This window comes from Corvus moneduloides, chromosome 25, assembly GCF_009650955.1.
Source record: "Corvus moneduloides isolate bCorMon1 chromosome 25, bCorMon1.pri, whole genome shotgun sequence".
Taxonomy (NCBI): domain Eukaryota; kingdom Metazoa; phylum Chordata; class Aves; order Passeriformes; family Corvidae; genus Corvus; species Corvus moneduloides.
The window spans coordinates 5,758,387-5,781,095 of record NC_045500.1 but is presented as its reverse complement, the minus strand read 5'-3'; the positions used below and the strand labels follow the sequence as shown (position 1 = coordinate 5,781,095).

At 59.8% G+C, this 22,709-nt stretch overlaps 2 protein-coding genes across 2 annotated transcripts; one reads left to right on the top strand and one right to left on the bottom strand.

Moving 5' to 3' along the window:
• Positions 1 to 3,966: 3,966 nt before the first annotated feature.
• On the bottom strand, positions 3,967 to 13,850 carry TMPRSS13 (transmembrane serine protease 13). The gene is made up of 13 exons (XM_032134021.1): positions 13,524 to 13,850; positions 8,779 to 8,953; positions 8,426 to 8,527; positions 7,634 to 7,756; positions 7,420 to 7,549; positions 7,113 to 7,205; positions 6,985 to 7,028; positions 6,561 to 6,720; positions 6,305 to 6,477; positions 5,845 to 5,943; positions 5,467 to 5,609; positions 5,213 to 5,365; positions 3,967 to 5,108 (listed from the first exon to the last, which is right to left on the bottom strand). The coding sequence occupies exons 1-13, from the start codon at positions 13,542 to 13,544 to the stop codon at positions 5,094 to 5,096; spliced, it is 1,431 nt and encodes a 476-aa protein (XP_031989912.1). The 5' UTR covers positions 13,545 to 13,850; the 3' UTR covers positions 3,967 to 5,093.
• A 2,740-nt stretch (positions 13,851 to 16,590) lies between these two features.
• On the top strand, positions 16,591 to 20,785 carry IL10RA (interleukin 10 receptor subunit alpha). The gene is made up of 7 exons (XM_032134020.1): positions 16,591 to 16,722; positions 17,482 to 17,602; positions 17,691 to 17,869; positions 18,113 to 18,279; positions 18,597 to 18,747; positions 18,908 to 19,032; positions 19,161 to 20,785. Exons 1-7 carry the CDS (start codon positions 16,659 to 16,661, stop codon positions 20,088 to 20,090), a joined length of 1,737 nt encoding a protein of 578 aa, XP_031989911.1. The 5' UTR covers positions 16,591 to 16,658; the 3' UTR covers positions 20,091 to 20,785.
• Positions 20,786 to 22,709: the final 1,924 nt, after the last annotated feature.

Genomic DNA, 22,709 nt, shown 5'->3' with positions numbered 1-22,709 from the left:
AATTCCTCCCTGTGAGGGTGGTGAGGCCCTGGCACACGGTGTCCAGAGCAGCTGTGGCTGCCCCATCCCTGGAAGTGTCCAAGGCCGGGTAGGATGGGGCTTGAAACAACCTGGGATAGCAGAAGGTCTGTCAGGGATTTGGAGCTTGAAGATCCCTTCCAAGCCAAACCATTCAGTGATTCTGTGGTTCTACAAAAGTCCCGGTGCCTGCAGGCAGCAGCTGTGAAGGGGAAACGCTCACCTGGCTGTGAAGCCTCCCTTCCCACAGCAGAGCAGGCCTGGACTCTGCCCTGAGCTGCGCTCCAGGCATGGGGGGAGCGAGGAACAGACTGGGAGCTCCTCTGGGGCCAGCAGAAAACACCCACAGGTGAATTGGCAAACACAGCGCAGAGGCTTTGCTGTCCTGCTGCCTCCTGAGGGCTGGGAGAGGGGCTGCCAGGCTGCCAGGCCAGGTGGCCCAGTTCACAGGGCTTCAGTCACAGCACTCACCAATCTCAGGGGCCACCCAGGTCAGGGTGGGCAGCAGGGCCACTTCCAGCAGGGCCTGGCTCAGTTTCAGGCACATCCAGGACCTGTTACCTGCACTAACTGCCCCAAATCCACCAGCACTTGGCTGCTGCAGGAAACCAGACCCTTTGGGTGTCACCCAGAGCAGGCTGGGAACCAGCCCACGCTTCAGCCAGCTGGGACAAAACGCTGTCTGGCAGAAGGGCCGGACAAAAAGCCCTGTGAAAAGCACTGAAAGCCCAGTCACAGAGCTTTGTGGCAAGCCCAGTTTGTCCCCATCAGACAGCCAGGCGCGTTGGGAGGGGCAAGATTGGGAGGGAGATCCATGTTCAGTCCAGGATGTCAGATGGGAGCAGGGTGCTGGGGGCACTGCCAGGCAGTAGCTGAGAGCCATGGGCACCACTTTCTCCCTGGCCAGACTGGCACACCTCTGTCTGCATGGCTCCTGCTGCTGCCCTGCAGAGCCATTTCTTCTTGGAAAAACACCTCAGCAATGCTGTCACCACCGAGCTGGCTCATCCCCTATTAACTCCAACGCAACTGAGATAGAAATCAGGTGGTGATGGCACCATTCCACAGCCATTTCCCTGCTTCCAGTAAAACATAAAAAGAAAATAAACCAGCACTGGCATTTCAAGGCAATTATTCAAAGGGTCAAGAGATACAGACCAGCACCGAAGAGCTGGAAAACATCAAGTCCCTCTAATACAGAGGGATAACAGGATAAGGCTGTCAGTTACCCTGCAGAGAGGGAGGCAGGGATCAAGCCATTATAATCAAATTTTGGGCTTCTCTGACCTTATCTGCTCCTCAGCTGTCATTATCCACAGCACACAGTAAAACATTCAGGTGTGACCGTGCCCTGGGGGCTGCAGCGAGCACGGTGGGGCTCTGCAGAACCCTCAGCACAGATCCCCTATGCAGCAGCAGCCAGGACACAGCTGGATGTGGCTGGGTGTGCTCCACACTCTCCTTCCCTTGGTTCTTTGCTTACAAATTCCCAAGGAGCTGCCCAAAGTGAGTAGAATCAAAAAAATTAGCAGCAATTATTTTTTTCCTGTATAAAGTCAGGTAAAATAGGGACCCCAATGTGATTGTGGGAAGGGAAGAGGAAAAGCAGCTCCAGCAGTTGCTCGTGGTAAACATCTGCTCCCCAGAGCTGTGCTGCTGGAGAGGCTGTACCGAGCTCCAGCTTCTCTTCTGGAGAAATTGGGCCAAAAGTAATGTGGAGGCCAGGCAGGAGATGCTGATTTATGCTAACAAAGGGGCTGGGCTGATCTCCTCAGCTGTCTGAGTGAACAGGAGCACTGCCAGGGGAACAGTGAACAGCAGCTCCAGCAGGGCATGATTTCATCTGAGCCCGTGTCCCTTACCCTGGAGCAGGTGTCTCCTCCCCAGACTCGCTCTCCAGAATTTTCCTCTCCAATTTCAAGGTCTCTCCCTGTAATGCCATGCTTGGAAATTGCCTGTTCAGTGGCAACGCAGCCCTCAGCCCCACCAGGGACACGGGAGAATGGAGCAGTGACAAAAGCTGCGTGTGGCCGTAAGGCTCCGTTTACCCCAATAACATCATTTTCCATCAGGTCCAAGTCATTCCTTGTGCCCTGAGCTCCTGCAGGAGTGGGGATCGAGCAGCGGCTGCACTGAAGCTCCTGCACTGCCCCGTGGAGCAGAGCTCCAGCTGAACTCCAGCGACTCCGTGCCAAGTGATGATGTTACTGACCATGGAAGGGAACCAATCCCCAAGTAGAGGAAAAGCATTTTTGCAGAGAAACATCATCGCTGAAACCCTATAAACAAATCTGTTTTGACACAGCAGAACAAAGAGCTATAAAAGGAGAGATTGGGAAAACCACCGCTAATGGGCGGTAATTCACGTGGTGCCCGCCAGGCTGTATTTTTGTAATTTGCATCCCTTTGGGACGCTGGCCTATGATTTCCAGAGCACAGAGGAACATGGGAACAGCCCGGCCAGATGTGGGGCCACGCTCGGCGCCCCTTGTCTTGGAAGATGCTCTGGAGTAGGACATTGAGCGAGCAAAGGGCTCCACAGGTGACGGCCTGGGCTGTCCCAGGAGCTCCTTGGGGCTGGGCTGGTACCCACCACAGCTCTGCTCCCCCGGGGGATGGACGGTGCTCCAGGAGTGGAGGCAGAGCGGTGCCCAAGGTGTCTGCCTCAGCTGCACGGCATTTGGGGTCAGCACGACAGCCGTGGCCAGGCGGCTTCACAGGAAAATAATCACTCCTAATCTGCTTAGAAAAGTTCATCCCTTGGGAAAACACAGCATACCTACCCGTGGGCCTGGGGGGAGACACTGCTGGATGGCAGGTTTAGAAGAAATAAATTAAATTTGTATTAGGGGCTGAAAGTGTTTCTCTGCTGTGAGAGACTTTCAGAAGAGCAATACGCCCTGAGGAGGGGAAATCCACAGCAGAGGAGAAGGTCCCACACGTGCTGAAATGTTACCATTACTGGTCCCAGAACACAGCTCCCGCAAGATCAGCCCTTACTGGGTTCCAATTTTTGGCTTATTCCTTCTCAAGAGATCAATTTCTCCAGTAATAAACCAGTATGAGCTGCTGCTCCGCTCCGACTTATCCACAGAAACCCCCAGATCCCAGAGAGCCTCTGCACAAACCTAAGCTGGGTCTGTGGCTTGAGGCCTGCTGAATTCCCACTTTAACCAGACCAAAACAAAACAGGGAAATCAGGCAGGGCCCCATCCCTTACTCAAGATCAGCTGCTTCTGTTTATGGAAAACTGTGTTGCCGTCGCCGCTGCACACGCAGGGCAGTCCCTGCAGCCTGCCCAGCCTCGGTGTGCGGGGAGCGGGAGCCTGCTGCTCCTCCCTGGAATTCAGCAGGGGTGCCCAGGCCCTTTTCACAGGTTATGAGGTGGGAACAGTCCCCTGGGCCCTGCACACTCCGTTCTTCACAGGCAGCTCCTGCATCCGTGGGAGGTTTCTGGGCTGCTGCTCTGAAAAGGGATTTGAGGTCAGGCTGACTTGGTGCTTCCCAAAAGGCACCGACTCCCTTTGTTTCAGTTCAGGTCTGGGGCAGCCACCCAGCACTGCTCCAAATCCATGAGAAGTGAAGCAAAACCAGGAATTCACCCACCCCTTCCCATCAGCAGGGAGGTGGCAGCCCCAGTCCCAGGGAGAGGCAGGTGCTTTCTGCACACCCAGAACCAGACCAGACCTGCTGTCCTAAAATCCCAAACCACAGCGGCCCATACCCTTTCCCAGGGGAAGTGGTCAGTGCTGGGAACCCAGGGGATGTTCCCAGTACCTGAGCAACCTAAAACATTCCTTTTCTCCCAGCCACGAGCAGTAACGCAGAGGGTGAATGGCAGAGAGGGCTACTCCATTACATGCCCCACGTGCCCGCTCCCCAGGGGTCTTTGGTACCTTGGCACATCATTGCTTCCTTCCCAGCCCATCCCAAAGATCCATCTCCACGTGGAGCACTACCAAAACATTTATTAGAAGAGTGCAGGGTGGCCAGGCTCCACAGGACATCCCTGCAGCTGACCACGGGGCTGGGGAGGGGAGCAGGCAGCCTCTGCTCACCCTGGAGATCTCCTTGTGTGCCCCAGCATCCACAAGGAGACGCAGGCATTTGTTTCCTCGAGGGAAAGGTGTCCCTGCTCCGGTGTGGGCAGGGAGGGCAGGCTGGCTGTGCCACCCCTGCAGGCACGAGGCAGCACTCAGGCACCGCAGAGCTCACAGCAGGGAGATCCAGGGCTGGCTCACCCTGGGCACTGCCCGGGTGGGTGACTGCTCTGCACCGCACTCCGGTGTGGCCTTTGGCTGCCGCTGGCTTCTGTCCCACCTCGCACAGCCGCCCCCAGGGTGCAGACCGGCCCCACACCGCTGCCAAACCCTCCCCGCAGCAGACTGAGAGTGGCTGCGGTCCTGGGAGGGAGCGCCGGCTCAGAGCAGAGCCACGGCATGGAAAAACAAACAGGCATTTCTCTCGCAGGGAGGGACGCACTTCCTAAATCCCTCCGCAAACAGGAGAGCCCCTCCCAGAGGGTGGAATATCTGCACCTCGGGGCTCCCCTTCGGGACAAAGCTGCCAGCGTGGTCCCGGAGGCGTGGGCAGTGTGGACACAGCTGCCACACCGTGCACCCTGAGGTGGCACAGCTGTGACGTGGCAAAAGGAGAGAGTTCCCTCTCCACGGGCACTGCTGGCAGCCCCTCGCCCACTGAGTGTGCCACGGCCCTGGCAGGAAGCACTCACACACCCTGTCCAGACAGGTCTATTTACAGGAGAAGAGCCACAGACACGGGGCGAGGAGGTGTCCCCCAGCCAGCACGGCCAGCCGCTGGCATGGGCTGTGTCCCCCCGGGCCTGGCTTGGTGCTGTGCCCAGCTGCCACCATGTCACCCTGGCACCAGGTGAGGGCAGGATCACTTTGCAGGCGCTGTTTTCAGAGTTCGGCGGCAGCCACAGGTCCCTGGCTGCACAGACAGTCCAGAGAGAGGTGGGGGATTGGCTGGTGGCATCGTGCCCTGGCCACAGCCCAGGACAGTGGCCCGTGCCAGCTGGAAAGGCACAGCCCAGGCAAGTGTCCATCCCGCTCTTAGTCGTTCTCACTCTGCAAGGGACAGAGAGGAGAGCGGGGTGAGGTGCCAGGGGCTGGGCTGGGGGTACAGCCCCTCTGCAGGGCCACCCTGCCCAGGCACAGCCCTGCCACCTCACCTCCATTTTACTGTATATCCAGCTGAGGAGCTTTGTCACCCGGGTGTACACTCCGGGCTTGTTCTTCTGGCCACATCCTGTTCCCCAGCTCGTCACCCCGGCCACATACCAGCGGCCGTCGTCCTCGCAGACCAGGGGACCTCCGCTGTCACCCTGGCTCAGAGGGGCAGAGCAGTGAGGAAGGGGAGATGGGAGACGCCCCTCTGTGGGTACCCAAAACCGGGCAGCTCTCCCCTGGTGAGCCCCCAGCTCACCTGGCAGGCGTCCTTCCCTCCCTGCAGGTACCCAGCGCACATCATCCGGGGGGTCAGGTAGCCCTCGTACACCTTGTCGCTGTTGCAGATCTTGTAGTCAATCAGCTTCACCTCGGCCTCCCGCAGCTTCGGGGATGTGTTATCTGCAAGGCAGGAAGAGCTGTGGGGCAGGAGGGGCCTCGTCATCCCCCCACCGCCCCGGGCCCCGTCCCAGCAGCAGGGAGGAAGCGGGTGTTTCTCACAGGGCTTGTTTCTGCAAAGCCTCGCAGCTGGGAGGGCAATCCCGAGGGTTCTCCCTGCGGGAAAGCCCTCGAGGGCCACAGCAGGGCTGTGCTCGTGGGCAGGAGCTGCCTGCGGGGAGCTGGAGTCCTCCCTCACCTTCATTCTCCCTGGTCTTCCCGAAGCCGGTGATGAAGCAGGACCGGCCGGTCTGGAATCGCTGGCCGTACATGGGCAGGCAGGCGGGGCGGACCTGGGCTGCGGGGACACGGGATGGGAGCCGGGCAGGGAGGGACGGGTGAGTCACCCGGCACAGAAATCTTCGCAGCCCCGCAGCCAGGGAGGAGCGTGGGGCGCAGGAAAGGCTCCCCTCTCTGCCCACCCCAGCAGGGTCTCCCCGGGCCCATGTGGGGCTGGTGGCACAGCTGAGCCCACGGTTGTGTGTGCCAGACCCTTTCTGGCCACGGGACAAGCGAGGTGGCCACGGCACGGTTGGATGCTCCAGCTGGCAGCAGCCCCACACACCCCATGGTTCCAAGGTGACCCGAGTGGCCTCTCGCTCCTGCCCTGTCCCCCAAACGCCACCCCAGCCAAGCCCAGGTGAGCTGTGAGGCCTCACCCGAGAGCAGCAGTGGCCTGGAGAGCTTCATGAGGGCGATGTCGTAGTCGTCATGGTCGTCGCTGTAGTTGGAATTGATGATGACCTGGGACACAGGGATTCCCTCCATGGGCTGCTTCAGGTCCGACACCCCTCCGTACACCTTCCAGTCGTCCAGGATCTTCATGCTGTTCCTGGCAGGGTGAGATGGGGCAGGAGGGAGTGAGACCCGGGGCGTGGGGCTGGGCTGGGTGCCCGGGCTGGCAGTGGCACTCACATGAAGAAGCAGTGGGCAGCGGTGAGCACCCACTGAGCGTCGATGATGGTGCCGCCGCAGATGTGGATGGACCCGTACTGCACGCTGACCTGCCAGGGCCATTTGTTCACAGACGTCTCCTTCCCCCCGATGATCCGGCCAGAAATCCTCTGCCCGCAGGCTGGAGGGGAGAGCAGGGCTGGGAGAAAGGCTCGGGGGGAAGGGCAGCATGGAGGGGGACACACACACAACATCCCCACCACCCACGGGTGCCACACTTGTAGGCCCAGTGGGGACCAGGGTATGCAATATTAGTTTTCTATCACCCAGAAAATTTGCTGGAAAACGCCCCATTTGCCCAACCCTGTGCAGAGAAGGGGGAAAAGTGATCCCAGGCCTGTGAAAAAGGGGCCCACTCCCATCCATGTCCCAGCCAGCTCCTTACTTGTGCATCGCAGGGAGACGTACTTTCCTGTGAGACACTGGGAGCTGCAGGAGAGAGGAGGGAGACCCAGCCTCAGCCCCATTCCTGCGGCACCAGGGCAGGGGCAGGGCAGGAGGCCACCCTGGTACCTGTTGAGGCTCTGCTGGATGGTCTCTCTCTCGTCAGTCACCGTGAGGCTCTTGCCAGACACACGCATGGGGATGTACTCCGTCTGTGACGCACTGGGAGGGGAGAGGACAGGCAGTGAGGGTCCCCCCCATCCAGGCACTGACCACTTGGTCCCTGCATTATGGCCAGAGCAGCGCTGGACACGCCGCCTTCCAGCGGGAAAACACAACACCGGGAAAACAGGACAGCAGACCCTGCACTCAGGCAGGGCAGGGGCCTGGCAGGGCCCTGGCACCCAAGCAGAACAACCTATCCTCCAGGAATTACTTCTGAAATCCCAGCTGCCGACAGGTTTTCCTGGAGAAGGACTCGTCCCAGTCACTGCTGCACACCGGCAGCCACTGGCTCTCGGTGCTGGAGTAGACGTGGAGCAAGGACTCCTCGGATGAGAAGCGCACTGTGGGATGGAGCGGGAGGGTCAGGGGTGCCCAGCGCCCCGGGGCTCCCCTCATTCCCACCATCCCAGCTCCCGGTGCCTCACCACAGCCCAGCTCGTCGCTCCTCTGGGAGCAGTCGACGACGCCATCGCAGCGCACGGCGCTGTCCTTGCAGCTCTCTGCTGGTTCCTTGTACACGATGCCTGTCTGCGACCGCCAGAACATGACTGGAAGCAGGAGAACGCCACGCTGAGGCCAGGGCTGGCCGTGGGTGAGGGGCTGTGACCCACCTGGGTGGGCATCCGGAGGCGTGCCAGGCACAGAAACATTCCCAGTCACCAGGTGTGAGGTGTGTTTGAGCCAAGAGTGAACTGGACACAGGGCTGAGGGAGGACTGGACACCTCGAGCACCCCCCTGTGCTGCCCAGCTGCTGCAAGCCCCTCTCCCTTCACCCACACAAAATGCATTCAGCCTTTGAGTGCTTCAAGCCCACGGCTGGAGAGTGGCAGCTGGATGTCACCAGGGTTTCCCGGTGTTGTGCCTGTTCTGCCTACGGACAATGATGTGCCTTGGGGAGGGCAACTGTGGGTGCTGCTGGGGTGCTCTGCTGCCCACCGGAGTAAGCCCAGCAGAAGGAAAGCACACTGCAGAGCCCCAAGCCCCCCAGATGCTGCCATCAGCCCAGGCAGCAGATCCCTTTTCTGCCTCCCCAGCTCCCGTCTCTCCACCAGATATCAGGAACACCCAGGGAAAGGGACAAACACATCCCTGCCTCTGGGCCAGGGGTTTCCTTTCGGCACCTCCCAGTGTGGGTATTCCCAGATTCTGCCAACTCCCAGCCCCTCTGAGGTGCCCTCCAGGAGCCAGAGCCACCCCGGGCTGGGACCCCACTCACACAGCAGGATGAGGGCGATGAGCAGCACGATGAGGACGGAGACGCAGAAGATGAGCGCAAGCCGCCGCTGGCTCATGCAAGGAGATCTGAACATGGAGGATCCTGGCAGCAGGGCAGAGGCAGGGTCAGGGGGGGTAGCTGCCACCCCAGGGTACCTCAGACCCTGCTGCCCACCTCTGGGCTGTGGGAGAGCAGGGCCACGCACACCCAACCTGCCCTGTGGTCACTGTCCTCTCACTTGTCCCCTCACACTCCCAGGGAAACCGGGCTCTCGGTGCCATCCCTGCCTCCCTCCATCCCGCCCCATCCTGGGTGGGACCAGGGCCAGGAACCACCCCGTGCCCCATCCTTACGTGTGCTCTCACAGGCCGAGCAGGGGCTCGGGGCCGGGCCAGACTCGGGGCTGTAGGGTTTGAAGCTGATGCCCAGGACGTTCTCTCGAGGCTGCGGAGGTCGGGCACCGAAGATGCTGCTGACCGTGGAGACATGGAGGAGGCTGGGGGGGACACTGCTGGGCGAGGCAGTGGTCTGTGGGCAGAGGGGACTGTCACCAGCAGCGACTGCTGCCCACCAGAGAGTCCCCCAGCTGCCACCCTGCCAGCTGTGAAGGTAAAAGCAACACAGGGACAGAGCTGAGCCCCCCTGGCACCACAACGAGCCTGCTCTGCACAGTACCACGAGCCTCACAGAGAGTCAAAACCCCAGTGCTTCTCTCTGCACCAGAACCTGAACCATATCCCACCCAGGGTGGCCAAAAACCTCCTTGTCACACGGCTTTTCTCCTTCAGGGGGCTGAACTTCCCAAAGCCATCACTGTGTGCCGAGCAATCAGCCGGGCATTTGGCATCGTGACAGTCACGCTGTGGCCCAGTTCCACGGGGCCAGTGCCCCAATTTATGCATCTATCCTTAATTAGCCATTTGAAAAATACACTGCAATTTCCAGCTGTCATTTAGTAACACTTAATAATCAGTGTTTTCCAAGCCCTGAAACGTCCTGCACCCTGGAATGCTGCTCTGCAATTGTGTCACTCCCGATCCATGAATTCCCAAAAGAATATGTATCTGTTTCCTTTCCTCAAAATACACTCTCCAAATGCTCCCTCAGTGACAGAAACCAGAGCCTCTCATTTTCCTTCAGAGAGAACCTGTGAACAAATCCCCAAATAAATGCTGCTTCCTCTACCTTTTGTAGGATGGATGGGGCTTGGAGCAACCTGATCCAGTGGAAGATGTCCCTGCCCAGGGTACGGGGCTGGAACTGGGTGAGCTTCCAACTCAAACCATTCTGGGATTCTGTAACAGCTCTTCTGAAGGGGAACCCAGGGTGAAGTGGAGCCACCACCCCGCAGGGACAACTTACCAGCCAGAGATGGGCTCTAACACATCCCTCTGGGAGCCTGTCTCTGATTTTCGGCCCTGCTCTGCTAGAGATCACCTTCCCCACGAGCAGAAATCATCCCTTTCCCTGCCAAGCCAGCGAGGAGCACTGGGGCTGGAGCACAGCCCTGGAACGGGTGGGACGGGCACATGGGCGCAGCGGGGGCACTGCTGGGAGCCCCCCTCGCCCTTCCAGCTGGGTTTTCTCTCCCCTCGTGTTTCCTGCCGGGAACCGGGAGCCCTAATGAGCAGGTCGTGAGGCTGCTCGTGCTTTGTGCTTTGTCAGTTCGGCTGTGCCTTCCCTTGCGATGCGCTGGTGTAACTTCCTGGGCATTATCTGTGACTCACGGCCCGGCTTGGCCACGCGTCCCGCGCAGGGTCCGAGCGCAGCCCAGCGCCGGCCGCGCACCGGGGACACGCCTGCCCTGCTCGGGCTGTGCCTGCCGAGCTCAGCCCCGCAGAGCCGGCGGCCACAGCACCCCGGGCTCCGGGAGCGGCCGGGCCACCCGCCCTGGCCAGCAGCGGGGTGTGCGGGGCCAGCCCCCGGCACAAACCTCCTCCCACCCCCGCGGGCCCTTGGCACAGGCACCGCTAATGTCCCCCGGCCATGGGGAGCCACCTCCCCGCTCGTGTGGAGCTCCCCGGGCTCCTGTGCACGGGGAGGAGCAGAGAGAGGCACCTTCCGGAGCAGAGGCACTTTCTGTTTCACTGCATCAGCCCCACTCTCACCTCTCCCCTGCCAGACAGCAGGAGCAAGCCTGGATCTGCTCCAGGTTTCCCTACACCCGGATTTCCCAGCAGTGCCGCAGCCTCGCCCTCTCCCAGAGGTGCCAGGGAGATCAGGAGAGCCCCTCAGTTTTCTCCTCGGGGCTGGGAGGCCTGGAGGGTGCCCTGCAGTGCCCTCCCCTGATGAGCCTGAGCAGCCACAACACTGAGGGGATTTCAGTTCTCACGCCCCCACATCGTGGGGCATCCCTGGCTACCCTCAGTGCTCACTGTCGGTGACAGGTCCTGAGCAAAGCAATGGGGGGATGCCAGAAACCCTTCTGGGGAAAAGAATTTCTCCTGCCTACGTCTAAATGAGGTTTTTGTAAATGTCCTTTTACCCCGCCATTTGTGTGCCTGTCATCTCCACACATCTGATATTTCAAGTCTCACCCTGCAGCAGCTGTAACCCTTTGCTTATCAGACCAGCAGAAGTGCAATCCTCCAAAGGGGAAACCTCTCCATCACACTCAGAAAACACAGCCCAGCTTCCCCAGGGAGCCAGCAAGGCTGGATGCCACAGCACTCCCACCTCCAGTGTGCAAATATATCAAATTAACACCGAAATATGCCATAGGTCAGACTGCTCTGAGCACTCCTCAGCAGGAAGCAAATGCTCTTTCAGTGAACTTCCAGCTACTTACTTCCTTAAAAGTCTAAAGAATTTTGTGGACCTGCCAAAGAAAGTAACAGGGCTCTTGCCACGGGCTCCAGGTAAGCAGTTTAGGGCCACTGCAGCAGGGTGCATGCAGTGGTGCATGAGGTGGTTTCACGAGATGTTTCTGTTGAGGAGAGCGTGTGACCCCGGTGAGTGAGTGATGGCTCCTGCCCACAAAACCTTTACTCATCGTTCGCTGGCTTTTGAGTAAAAGTCAGAGGCAGAGCCCAGCTCAGATCACACGCGCGGCTGTGGTTTGAGCCCATTCCCCGACGGCCTCTGCCAATGCTCCACCAGCCACGGCAGTGATCCATGCCAGAGGCAGCTGTGGGGAGGGGGGCACAGCCAGGCCCTGTTTGTGGCACAGATGGCTTTCACAGGACAGCCAGGAGGGACACTGGGGACACTCGGGGACTCCTGGCCAGCTTTGCTCACCTTGCAGACACTGCCTGTCTGCAACATGAGCCCTTTGCTAAACCTGTCAGAAGTGCAAACATCACCTTCACTCCCTCTCCCTGCTCCAAGGCTTAGAGCAGAGCTGGGCAAGGCACCCAAATCAAAGACAGCAGCACTGAGGTGCCTGTTCCCTTTGTGCCGTGAGCTGCCACCTGCACTGACCTGCAGCTCTGCACCCTGACGTGGAGCAGCAGAGGACAATCACCAGGGGAACGGCAATCCAGGCTGGCTAGAGGCTCAGGATCCAGGGAAACCAGCCAGCAGTCACCCGCAGTTTCAGAGTGGGAGGGAAAGCGGAAGCCAGGGAACACCTGGGTGTTGCAACCAGACCCAGGGCCCCACCGTGTGGGCCCTGGCTTAGATAAACTGGAAGGAGCTGCCTCAGATCATCCTCGCCAGCTGAGCTCGGCCGCCCACCCTCGCCATGGCTCCAGCTGCTCACAGCCCCGTGTCCAGGCTGGGAACTCCTTCACCTGGTTGTGAAGCGCCGATTGTGTGCGCAGAGCAGCTCAGCCAGCACACAACAGAGACATTGTCCTCGCTGGGGACAAAGCCGTCCCCAGCCTGTGAGATCCCCAGTCCCGCTGGGTGACACTGTCCTGCTCGAGTGCCACTGCTGAGAGGGGCCTCCCTGGGAGGGGACAGACCCAGCCCCAGAACAGGACGAGAGGACACTGCCAAGACCCCGATACACACAGCAAAGGGAAATCCCAAAGCCAGCCAGGGTCACTTCGCAAGTGCAGGTGACCAGCTGCCGATTGAGCCAGCCCAGTGTGGCCAGGGACAGGTCACCCTATGCCAGTGTGAGCACCCTTTGGGCACAGATCCCAAAATGTTCCAGGGCCTGAGTAACTGCTGCTCACCTCACTCCACCGAGGGGCAAACGGAGGCCTGGAAAGACGAAGCAACTCTGCTGCAGTTGCAGAGCCAAGGGTGGCTCCTGGCACTCCTGATGGCCCATTTAACCCGAGTGACAATGCCAAGGTGGCCCAGTCGGGTTGTCCAGTATTGGGCAATTGTCTCTGTATGTGGGCATCCCAGTTCCTGCCCCACTGTAACCAAGATGCAGTGATGCCACCCTGCTTTGGGGCCACCCTGAGACCACTTGGCATCTCCTCAGACCCAGCCAACATCCAGCATGACCCCGCTGTGCCCCTGCTCCTGGCTGGCACCCCCACGCCAAGGGGCAGGAAGAGGACAGTGTTAGAGCTGGCCTTGCCTCCCCTGGAGCCCCATCCACCCCGTCACAGCCGCCTTTGTTCCATGTGTCGCTGGCACAGCCGGCGCTGCTCGGCACGGTAATTACTCGCTGCCTCGCCCGGTGCCCAGCCGGGATGGATGTTTTCTTCATGACAGGATGCTCAGCAAAGCCCCACATCCAGGGCTGAGCAGGTCCCAGTCAGCCCAGCCCAAAAAGGGCACAGGGAAAACTGCCTGGAGAGGGGGAGCAGCAGGGCCGTGCCCACCAGTGCAGTGCTGCTGGAAAGTGCCGGAGGGCTCAGGAACGTGCCAAGCGGCACCAGATCCCTCTGACAGCACCAACTGGTTCCCTCAGTTCACAACTCCAGTGTGGCAAAGTACCCGAGAGCCTCGACACCTCTGCCAGCACGGGGCTGTCACCAGGGATGCTGCTGGCTGCCCTCCCTCCGTGTGCCAAGAGGTGCCGGAGGCAGCAGCTCCCCAGGCAGCTCCCCCGGCTCCTTCTCCCTCCGGCTGCTGTGAAGGAACACCCCGGAGAGCAGGAGGGAGAGGCCGGTCCTTCCAGCAAACCCCGAGGGGAGCGTGTCCATCGAGCCCCGGAGCGCCCCGCGCCCCCAAGCCGGGAGCCGCCCGCACTTACCGGGGGGGTTTTGCCGTCCATGGGCCGGGATCGGGGCTGGGCTGGGCTCAGAGCTCCGGCACGGCCATGCCAGCAGCGCGGTGCCGAGCAGAGCCGGCTCCGCGGGGCCGGGGCAGGAGGTGTTTGGCGAGCGGGCTCGTACGTCAGTGCCAGCAGCAAACCAGTCGGACCTGCCGCCCGGCTCCAGCGCCGCCGGTTTCCCAACTGCTCCAGGCGCAGCCTGCAAAATACCTGCCCTGTGCCGGCCGGCCCAGGGATGCGGGGCAGGGGCAGCGGGGCCTTGGGAATCCGGGAGTGCGTGAGACCTGGCCCCAGGGCACAGCAGCATCCTGAGGTTGCCCGCTGCTCTCCTGGCTGCCCAAGCCCCACTTCCTCCTCTCTGTGCCCACCACTCACTCACTCACCCAGAGCTCTCCTGCCCTGCCAAGCACAGGAGGGGATGCACAGCCTTGCCCAGCCCCAGGAAGAGCTTTCAGGTGTGACCCAGAGGTCAAGAATTCTCTGTTCCAAGGGAAATGAAATGCCATTTCCCCCTAGTTTCTCTAGAGGCCTTTTCACTCCTCCACTAATGGAGCGATGCTTCTTCCAGGAGCCAGCAGCAGCCCCTGCCTCCCCTGCAGGCACAGCCTGGGGGCTGCTCTGCTTGACCAAGAACCCAGGCAGAAGCAGGTGAAAATATCCCGGTTAAAGGAGAAAAGCCTAGCTTCATTCTGTGCTTTCTGACAGCCAGGCCCATGACCTGCAGTGCCACACGTTTCTCTGGGCATTATTCATAGTGTAAGTCCCTTATTCATCCAGCTCCCCACCCACACCTGCTCATCAGAAGAGCAGGAGACCGGCAGGGACATCCAAGCTTGGAGGAACCCTGCTGCAAAGCCCCTTCCTTTTGAGGCTGGGAAGCCTGGGCTGGATCCCTTGGACCCCTCCTGCTCTCAGGATCCCAGCTCACAGAGCAGTTCTGAGCCAGCCCTCACTCCACAGTGCACTCCTCTGTAAATTTCACAGGCATGAGTGGTTTGGGGGAGGGTTTGTTTGCTTTTTGTGCCTCTGCAGGCATTGCCTGCTGAGTGCCAGGGGTGGCCAAGCACTGAGCTGCACCCCCAGACAGCCCTGAGCCAGCCGTGCCCCCTTGAGCTGCTGCGTCCGCTTCAGAAAGGGATTCTCAGAAAACAATTCCAGGAATCATTCATTGCGTGCTACAAAGCCACCGATGGAGAGCAAGTTCCAGAGAACAGGGTGTGTGGCTTGACTCCAGCAGCCCGATGGTAAATGTCAGCGTGCACAGCAGCTCCCAGGGGAAATCCTCACCTTCCCTGCTGGTAACTGCTGCTGGGAGCCCTCCCAGCCAGCAAAGAGGAGCTAAAACACACAGCCAGAGCCAGCTCCACCAGCCCAGGAGAGCTGCTCCAACCTCCAGGCATGAGGGAATTGGGATGAGGATCACTCTGCTCTGCTCTGTCCTGTGGCAGGGCTGTGCAGAACCAGCCCTCCGGCCCCATCCCTGCCCTGCTCGGTGCAGCATCACCTGTGTGACCCTGCTGTCACCCTGCAAAAGCTTCCTGAGGGACACCAGGAAGGGAAATGCACAGACCCAGGTGCTCCTGGCCTGCGTTTCTTTGCAGTGTGTGCACAGGGAGGCATTTCAGGGCCAGCCACATCACCCCCAGCTCACACTGTCCCCTCGCCTGCCTCTCCCGTGGCACCTGGCAGTGCCCTCCCTGCAGAGGTCAGGAGCCAGCCCGAGTCCCACTTGCCATGCAAGAATTCTGCAGAACTCTCGTTCCTCCTCAGCCTCTTTCATCTTCCCCTAAACTGCCAACCACTTCTCCCAAGCCTCTGAACCGCCTCACCCACAGGACCAGCCCCACAGCGGCGTTTCCACAAAACTCCCCTTTCCTGGGTTTTGGTCCCGTGCTTTTAATTGTCATCACCTTACACAAAACACAGTCTGTGGCTTTGTGTGGGTCTGGCTGTGCTTCATCTCAACGCCTCTGTTCAGTGGCTGCCCAGTGACGCAGGGGCTGAGAGCAGAGTGGCAGGACATCAGCTGGTCTGCCCAGGGCAGGGGGATAAACCCAAGGCAGGGAGGGCATCTGCTGCTGGTGCTCCGGCCAGGCTGGAAGTTTGTGGAAGCCCTTGGCTTTCAGCAGAAAGGATAAGTCAGGGAAAGCAGGAGAAATCTCCCACTTCAGGCATTTAAGATGGTTCTTCAAAGAGGAGCCTTCATGTCTGTGCCCCCTATGATGCTCTCTGAGTCTGTCCAGAGCACTTTTGGTTTCTCTTGTCTGTATCCTTTCCACTAACTCCCCAGTGGGAAATTCCTCTTTTTGAGGAAAATCACTTTCCACCACATGAGGGCCCCAGGAAAGCCCTCAAGCAAGCTCTGAGGCAAAGCAGAGCACTCGCAGCCTGCTGGGAGTTGACGAAGGTCCCAGCATCACCAGGCAGGCAGGACATCGCCGTGGGGCCAGGGGTCACAGACACACGGGGGGGCTACCAGAGCCTCAGGAACAGTGGCAGCCCCTGTGTGACACTGGATTCTCGATGGCACCCCTGTGCCAGGGTGTTTGCAGGACACGGGATAGCCCAGAGGTTGTTACTCAGCCCCAGAAATGGAGAAAGGGGAATTGCAGGCTGGAAGGCTGAGCCCAAAGGAAGGGAAAGCCAGAACCCCCTCCTGGGACTCCGGGGCTGGTTAGAATCTGGCTGGATTTACTGCTGGCAGGACAGGACACAGTGCTGCACTCAGTAAAACCCCTGAGCCAGGTCACCCTCGGTGCTAACACTCACCTGTGCGGTGCTTTTAACACCTCATTTCACACCAAAGCAGCAGAGACATCATTCACTTGTACTTGCCTTTCTCAGCACGACCCTGCTTTGCTCAGAAAAGCCCCCAGAATTCTTCCTGTCAAGCTCTGTCGGAAATGCCCAGCCTGGGCTGAGGCTTTGGCTGGGGTGAGTGGGTGGACAGCAAAGAGAAGTGGAAGCGGCTGCTCAGTCACTTTGCTGGCGCTGTTCGAACGCCTCCGAGACGTCACTGAGCCAGCCCCCGGGGGAAAAACGAGTACTCAGCTGCTGCTGGGACAGAGCCCAGCCACGCGCTCGCCCTGCTGCCACGGAGGATGCTGAGCAGCCATGGTCCCCTTTGCCACCGCCCTGGCACTGTGCCTGGCACTGCTCCTTGCCTGCCCGACGCGCGGTGAGTCTCTTGCGCTGGTTTTCGTCTTCCTGCTGGCTGGGGCTGAGCCCCACGGCTCCGGGTGGGCTCCTTGGAAAGGGGGAGCAGACAGAGAGGGGGTTGGAGCCACAGCCTGGACACCTTGGCTGGGTGCTCAGCCCTCAGATCAGTGCTTCGGAGCAGGGCATGCTCATCGCTTGCCTTTCATTGCTGCTTGGGAGCCCAAAGGCTCAACGAGGGGCACCAGCCTGGCTTGTCCACACTGGTGTGACCACGAGGGGCCATGGTCACTGGGAACACAGTGCTGGGGTGGGTGTTTGCCAGCAGACAGCAGCTGCTGGGGAAACCTGCAAAGGAAAGGTGGCAGATGTACAAGTGAGGCTTTTCTGCCAGGTGACAATACCGAGATCAGGCAGGAGGTGTGAAAAAGTCTGGTTTCATCCAGGCAGCAGATGAGCAAAACAGGAAAGCCGAGTCCAAACAGAGCTGGTGGCAAACGGCAGGGGACGAGGGATGCAAATACAGCTCCTTTCTTGAGGCAGAAAAGAACCGAGAAGCCCCAGCTGGGCTGTCCCCAAAGAAAGAGGAAGGAGAAGAGGGGGATGAGTAAATCCTGAAAGTCAGAAAGAGAAATCTGGGCAAAGGCTTGCACGTTTCGGGTGGTCAGTGCTGTCACGTCACCCATCACGGGGCGATGCAGGAGGCTGTCCCAAGGCTGTCCCTGTGGGGCTGGTGGGACAGGGCTGTGCAGCCTCCCCGAGCTCACCGTGTGTCCCGCAGGTGAGGAGCTGGCCAGCCCCCAGCACGTGCGCTTCGCCGCGGAGGTGGCACGGCACCTGCTGAGGTGGGAGCCGGGGCACGACTCCCCCAGCAGCGCCCGCTACGACGTGGAGTACAAAGTGTGAGTAACACGAGGGGAAACATGGGGGTCCTGCCCTGCCAGGATCTGATTCCAGCTCTCTGCTCACCCCTGGTGCTTCTCCCCGCAGCTATGGCTCAAAAGTCAACTGGACAGCCATCCCAGAGTGCGGGAAGACCTCAGAGCACTTCTGTGACCTCACCTACTACACCCTGGACTCTGAGCGGCGCTACTATGCGCAGGTCAGAGCCGTGTCTGGGAACCACACGTCCCCCTGGCAAAGGACCAACGCCTTCTCCCCACAGGAAGGTGGGCTGGGGTTTGCCTCTGTCCACGCTGCACTGGGGTTGGTGGGGTCAGGGTGCCAAACTGCTTGGGAAGAGCAGTGGGATGAATGAACGCAGGGATTTTTCCCTCCACACCTCCCTGGAGGGCAGGCGGGCTGCGCAGGGGGATGGGTGCGACAGTCACAGCTCAGCCTGGTGCTGCAAAGGCTGAGAGCTGTGAACAGGAAACAGCCCTGACCTGCTGTTGTGACTGATCTGCTTCCAGCCGGCCTGCGCCTGGCGAGCAAGAGCCTCTCTGTGAGGGGCAACTCCATCCAGGTGCGGCTGCAGCTGCTCCTCCGCTCCGGGAACATCACCGTGAACTACAGTGACTTCCAGAAGGAAATGACCCAGTACCACGTGCATGTCAGGAGGACACAGGACAACCACACGGTGAGAGGAGTTGCTGCTCCCGTGTTGTCCCCATCTGTCCCACACGGTGCTACTCAAGTGGAAAAACAGATTGCTAAAGCACGGTCTTCTGTAGGAGTAAATGCTGAGCTTTCTCACAGCCACAGCAGCACAGAGAGGTGTCTCTGCATGTTTTATGGCAGAGTTTTCCAGCTCTAGTGGGGATTTTGGGTCTATCTGCTGTCATCATTAGCACAACACACCCTGGGGACTTTCCCCAGGGGACAGAAAAGGAGGAGGAGGGAGGAAAGCAGGAGCTGGGGGCTCTCAGGTGCCAGCCTGTGCTCTGTTTGTTGCAGTTCAGAGTGCTGGAGAAGAGTGCAGAGTTCACCATCAGTGACCTGTTCTCGGTGACAGAGTACTGCGTGAGCGTGGAGCCCAGCATGGCCAACAGGCCCGTCCCCGCCACGCGCACCGACGAGCAGTGCATCACCACCGGCCACAGGGATGGTAAGTGGGACCCAGGGAAGGGGGGAATCACGAGATGCAGATCCCCCCCCAGCCTCCTGGCCCTGGGGATGTGGGGGTCCACGCCAGGGCAGCCTCTCTGTGCTGTGTGCACTGAGGAATCCCCCTCTCCCCCCTCACCTGGTCATGTCCTCTCTTGCAGGGAGCACAGAGCTTCTCTCGGGCATCCTCAGCTCCTCCTTCATCATCCTGTTGCTGCTGGGCCTCCTGGGGGCTCTGCTGGCACGCACCTACATAAGGAAACCTGTGAGGACGCCGTCTGCCCTGGTAAGGCAGGGACAGTGCCGTGGCACCCTCTGCAGCCAGAGCAAGGCTGCGGCTTGGGGAGTGCTTGCAGAGGTGGGCACCAACCAGGGGTGAAGCACAGCTCACTCCCCTCTTTCTCTCCCTCCCAGAAGTCCTTCATGAAGCAGAGCTCGCTCTGGGTGGAGCATGAGCCCCCATCCTCAGGCAGCCTGGACGCAGACCCCATCCAGCAGCTCTTCCTGGGCCAGAAGGAGCCCCAGCCGGACAGCAGCCCTGACGGCAGCACCAGCACAGCTGAGCTGTCCCTGGAGCAGGGCTGGAAGCTCCCAGCATGGCCCAAGGACCAGCTGGGGCCCACAGGGAGCAGAGACAGCAGCGGCACCAGCACCGACAGCGGCATCTGCCTGCACATCCCCTCCTCCTCCTCCTCCTCCCTGAGCTGCTCCGCAGGCCCCGAGCCCCAGGGCTACAGGCAGCAGCTGCCCACTGCTGAGGACAGTGGGGTGAGCTTGGAGAGCCCCTGCCCTGCTCCTGGCTGCTCCTCTGGCAGCGGGAATGCCAGCCCAGGGGAGCCCGGGCTCTCGCCCACCATCCAGGAAGACGTGGAGTTCCGGGGGTACCTGCAGCAGTCCAAGGGCACCGTGCAGCCAGAGCAGGCCCTGGACAAGGGAATGCCCCTCCTGGGCTGTGCAGGGTCCGTGCAGGGCCTGGGCAGCACCGACACCGTGCTGGACATTGAGTGCTCCGAGCTGGCCGTGTCCAAAGGGTATTTGAAGCAGTCGTCTCCTGAGCATCCCCTCACACAGGACCTCGCTCCGTGGGGAGCCCCTGCCTGGGACTTCTCCAGCCAGATGGGGCCCCAAGCCCCCACTCTGCTGAGCTGGGCGGCTCCAGGTGCTCCATTGACCTCCAAAGCCAGCCCTGAGCTCCTGAAATCTCCCTTCGACCTGAGCATCTTTGACAACACTGCCTTCCTGGGGACGTTGCCGCTCGTCTCCAGCCTCAGCTCCGACTGGATCACACTGCCCATCAAGCCCCTGACCCGGCTCAGTGGGGACAGCAAGGACAGCCGCCTGTGACCCGTCCTGGGGGCCACCAGCCCTGCACACTGACCCAACTACCTCGTCTGCCACTGGATAAGCTACCGCCAACCCCTGAATGTTCACGGTGCCGGGCCCAGACGTGGCCCAGGAGCACCAGCTCGCCCTTGGTGGGGCTGCTTTGGCCCTGGTCCTGCTGTGGGCAGCCCCCAGTGCGTCCCTCCAGCCAGTCCAGCTAATGGGAACAGGGATGGGCTGTGCTGGAGGGGCTCATCCCGACCTCCTCGGGCCACCAAGGATGCACACCAGGGCACCTCTGCCTTGTCTGCCCTCAGCAACCCAGCATGGGGCGCAGGGCCACTCTCAGGGCCTGGGGCAGTCCTGTGCTTCCACTTCCCCCTTTCCTGGGCCAGCACTGGGCTCCTCCTGCTGATGTCCACACTTCTGATGCCATCCTGGACTTTCACAACACGGACACCAAAAGCAGACGTCAGCCTGACATCAGCACCCTGCCTGACCTCTCATGGATGGACCGAGGGACTTTTCTGACCCTACAGAGACCTTTCAGCATCCAGCCCCTCTGGGAGAGCCCCAGAACAGGATACGGGATGCACCTACAAGCCCAGCACGAGCCAGGGCAGCCCTACCCACACTATGGTCTGTGTTCTGCCACTGTTGGACACAGACATTATTTATTGCATTTCACTTGTAAATACAGAAAGGATATGATGCTATTTATTTGGTCCACTTGTCTGTTCATCCTCTCCTAAGGCCAAGCTGAGCTTTCTGTTTCCAGATTTGGACATCCCCCATCAGCAAAGAGCAATGTGCCTTTGCCTCACGTGGGGAAGAGCATTTCCAGATCACAACTGGGAAAAAGGAGAACCAAGAGCTTCTCACGCACCTGAGTTCCTGGGTGGTTGTCCCTGGGGAATTTGTGGGAGCACTCACCAGAGGAGCAGCAGGGAAAAGGAGCTGGGCTGCTCCCAGTGATTCCACAGGGATGCACATCCCATGGGACAGCGCGTGGGGACATCACCAGGGGAGGACAGGAGCAGAACAAATCAAACCCAGGGGTGGAGGGAACCGGGGAAGGCAACAATCAGGGCTCTGCTCTGCTCAGCAACGTGGTGTTCAGTCATAGGCTGGGCCCGATGATCTCAGAGGTCTTTTCCAAACGAATTGATTCTGTGATGCTCTGAGCAGGTGTCGTCAGAATGGAAACAGGATGAGACAGAACAGCTCACTCTGGGTCACCTTCCAGCTCACAGGGAAGGTTTTCCAAAAGTGACTCTGTTTCCAAGAACCTTCACAGCGGGATAGTCCCAGTAAAACTGCTGGTTGAAACCCTCTTCGGGGAGGTGTTTTTCAGGTGAAGGGTTTTTGGTTTTATTTTCAGGTTTTCCAGCACAGGCAGCAGGAGGGGGCTGATCCTTGCTGTGTTTCCTTCTCTTACATCTCACGAGGCACTGCTCGCACGTGAGATCCATCCCTGCATCCCACAGGAATGTGGAGGGCACTGGGAGCCTCCTCCTGCCCCTCCACTGGCCCCATTTCTTCTGTCTCTGCATATTTTGGGGGTTGGAGCTTTTTGCTTTCTTTTTAATTTTTTTCAACTTCCTCTGGAAAATGGAGTCATCAAACTCGTTGCTTTTTTTTTGTTGTTGTTTTTCTTTTAAACGCCGCTGACGTCAGGCCTTGTGGCCGGATCCTGCGTTGTGCAGAGCTCCGCCAGATCCTGCTCACCACGGAGGGCTCCCAGGCCCCAGGGGGTGGCACTTTCCCCTCTCCACGAGCTCCCAGGCCCCAGAGGGTGGCACTTCCCCCTCTCCATGAGCAGTCAGAGCTCTCCTTTCAACCAGGAGAAAGCCACAAACCACAGGGTTTAGCTTCGATAGCCGCAAGCACAGATGCTCCCCCTGACTCCACGGAAATCCCACTCGGTCCTCACGGGTTTCCCTACACACAACCACGTGGGCCTCATGAGGTTTTCTTCCTTTTTCTTCTGAGAGAAATTTGCAAAGAAATGGTCCCAAGGCCCCCTGTGCCTCGCCAGCCCCCGCTGGCCAAGCAGGGCCCCTCTCCGTGGCCACAGAAGCTTCCCATGGCTGCTGTCCTGCTCCAGGCACTTCCACAGCCACTTGTTCTGCTGAGACCGAAGGCAATTGGTACAAAAAATCCAGGAGGAGCTCCACAGGGGCCTTCTGAGGCGTTTCCTTGCACTGGCAGTGCAGAGAACCAGCTTCCATGTTGGTGCAGATGCTGGATGGAGGAGGAGGAGGAGGTCCGAGCCAGATCATTCCCTCTGAGCCAGATTTCCCGTTCCCTCTGAGCCAGATTTCCTGTTCCCTCACGGCGTCTTCTGCAGTTGCACAAATCCAGCCACAGTCTGGGGCTCCTGGCCCTCCTCCTCAGCTGGTTCCCTAAGAACAGTCTGCTCCCAGGTCTCTGGGCATGCAGGAGGCCGGGTGGTCTCTGAGCCATGGGGAACGGGGCTGTTTCCTCCAGGATTAGTGCTGAGGAATCCTGGGATAAGGCTGCATGCTCTTCCTCATCCCAAGAAAGGGGAGGCCAGTGCAGGCCCCAGGCACCTCCTATGCTCCCATGGCTGTGGAGGGCCAGCAAGAGAACTGAATATGGAGGAGCTGCTCAGGGAAA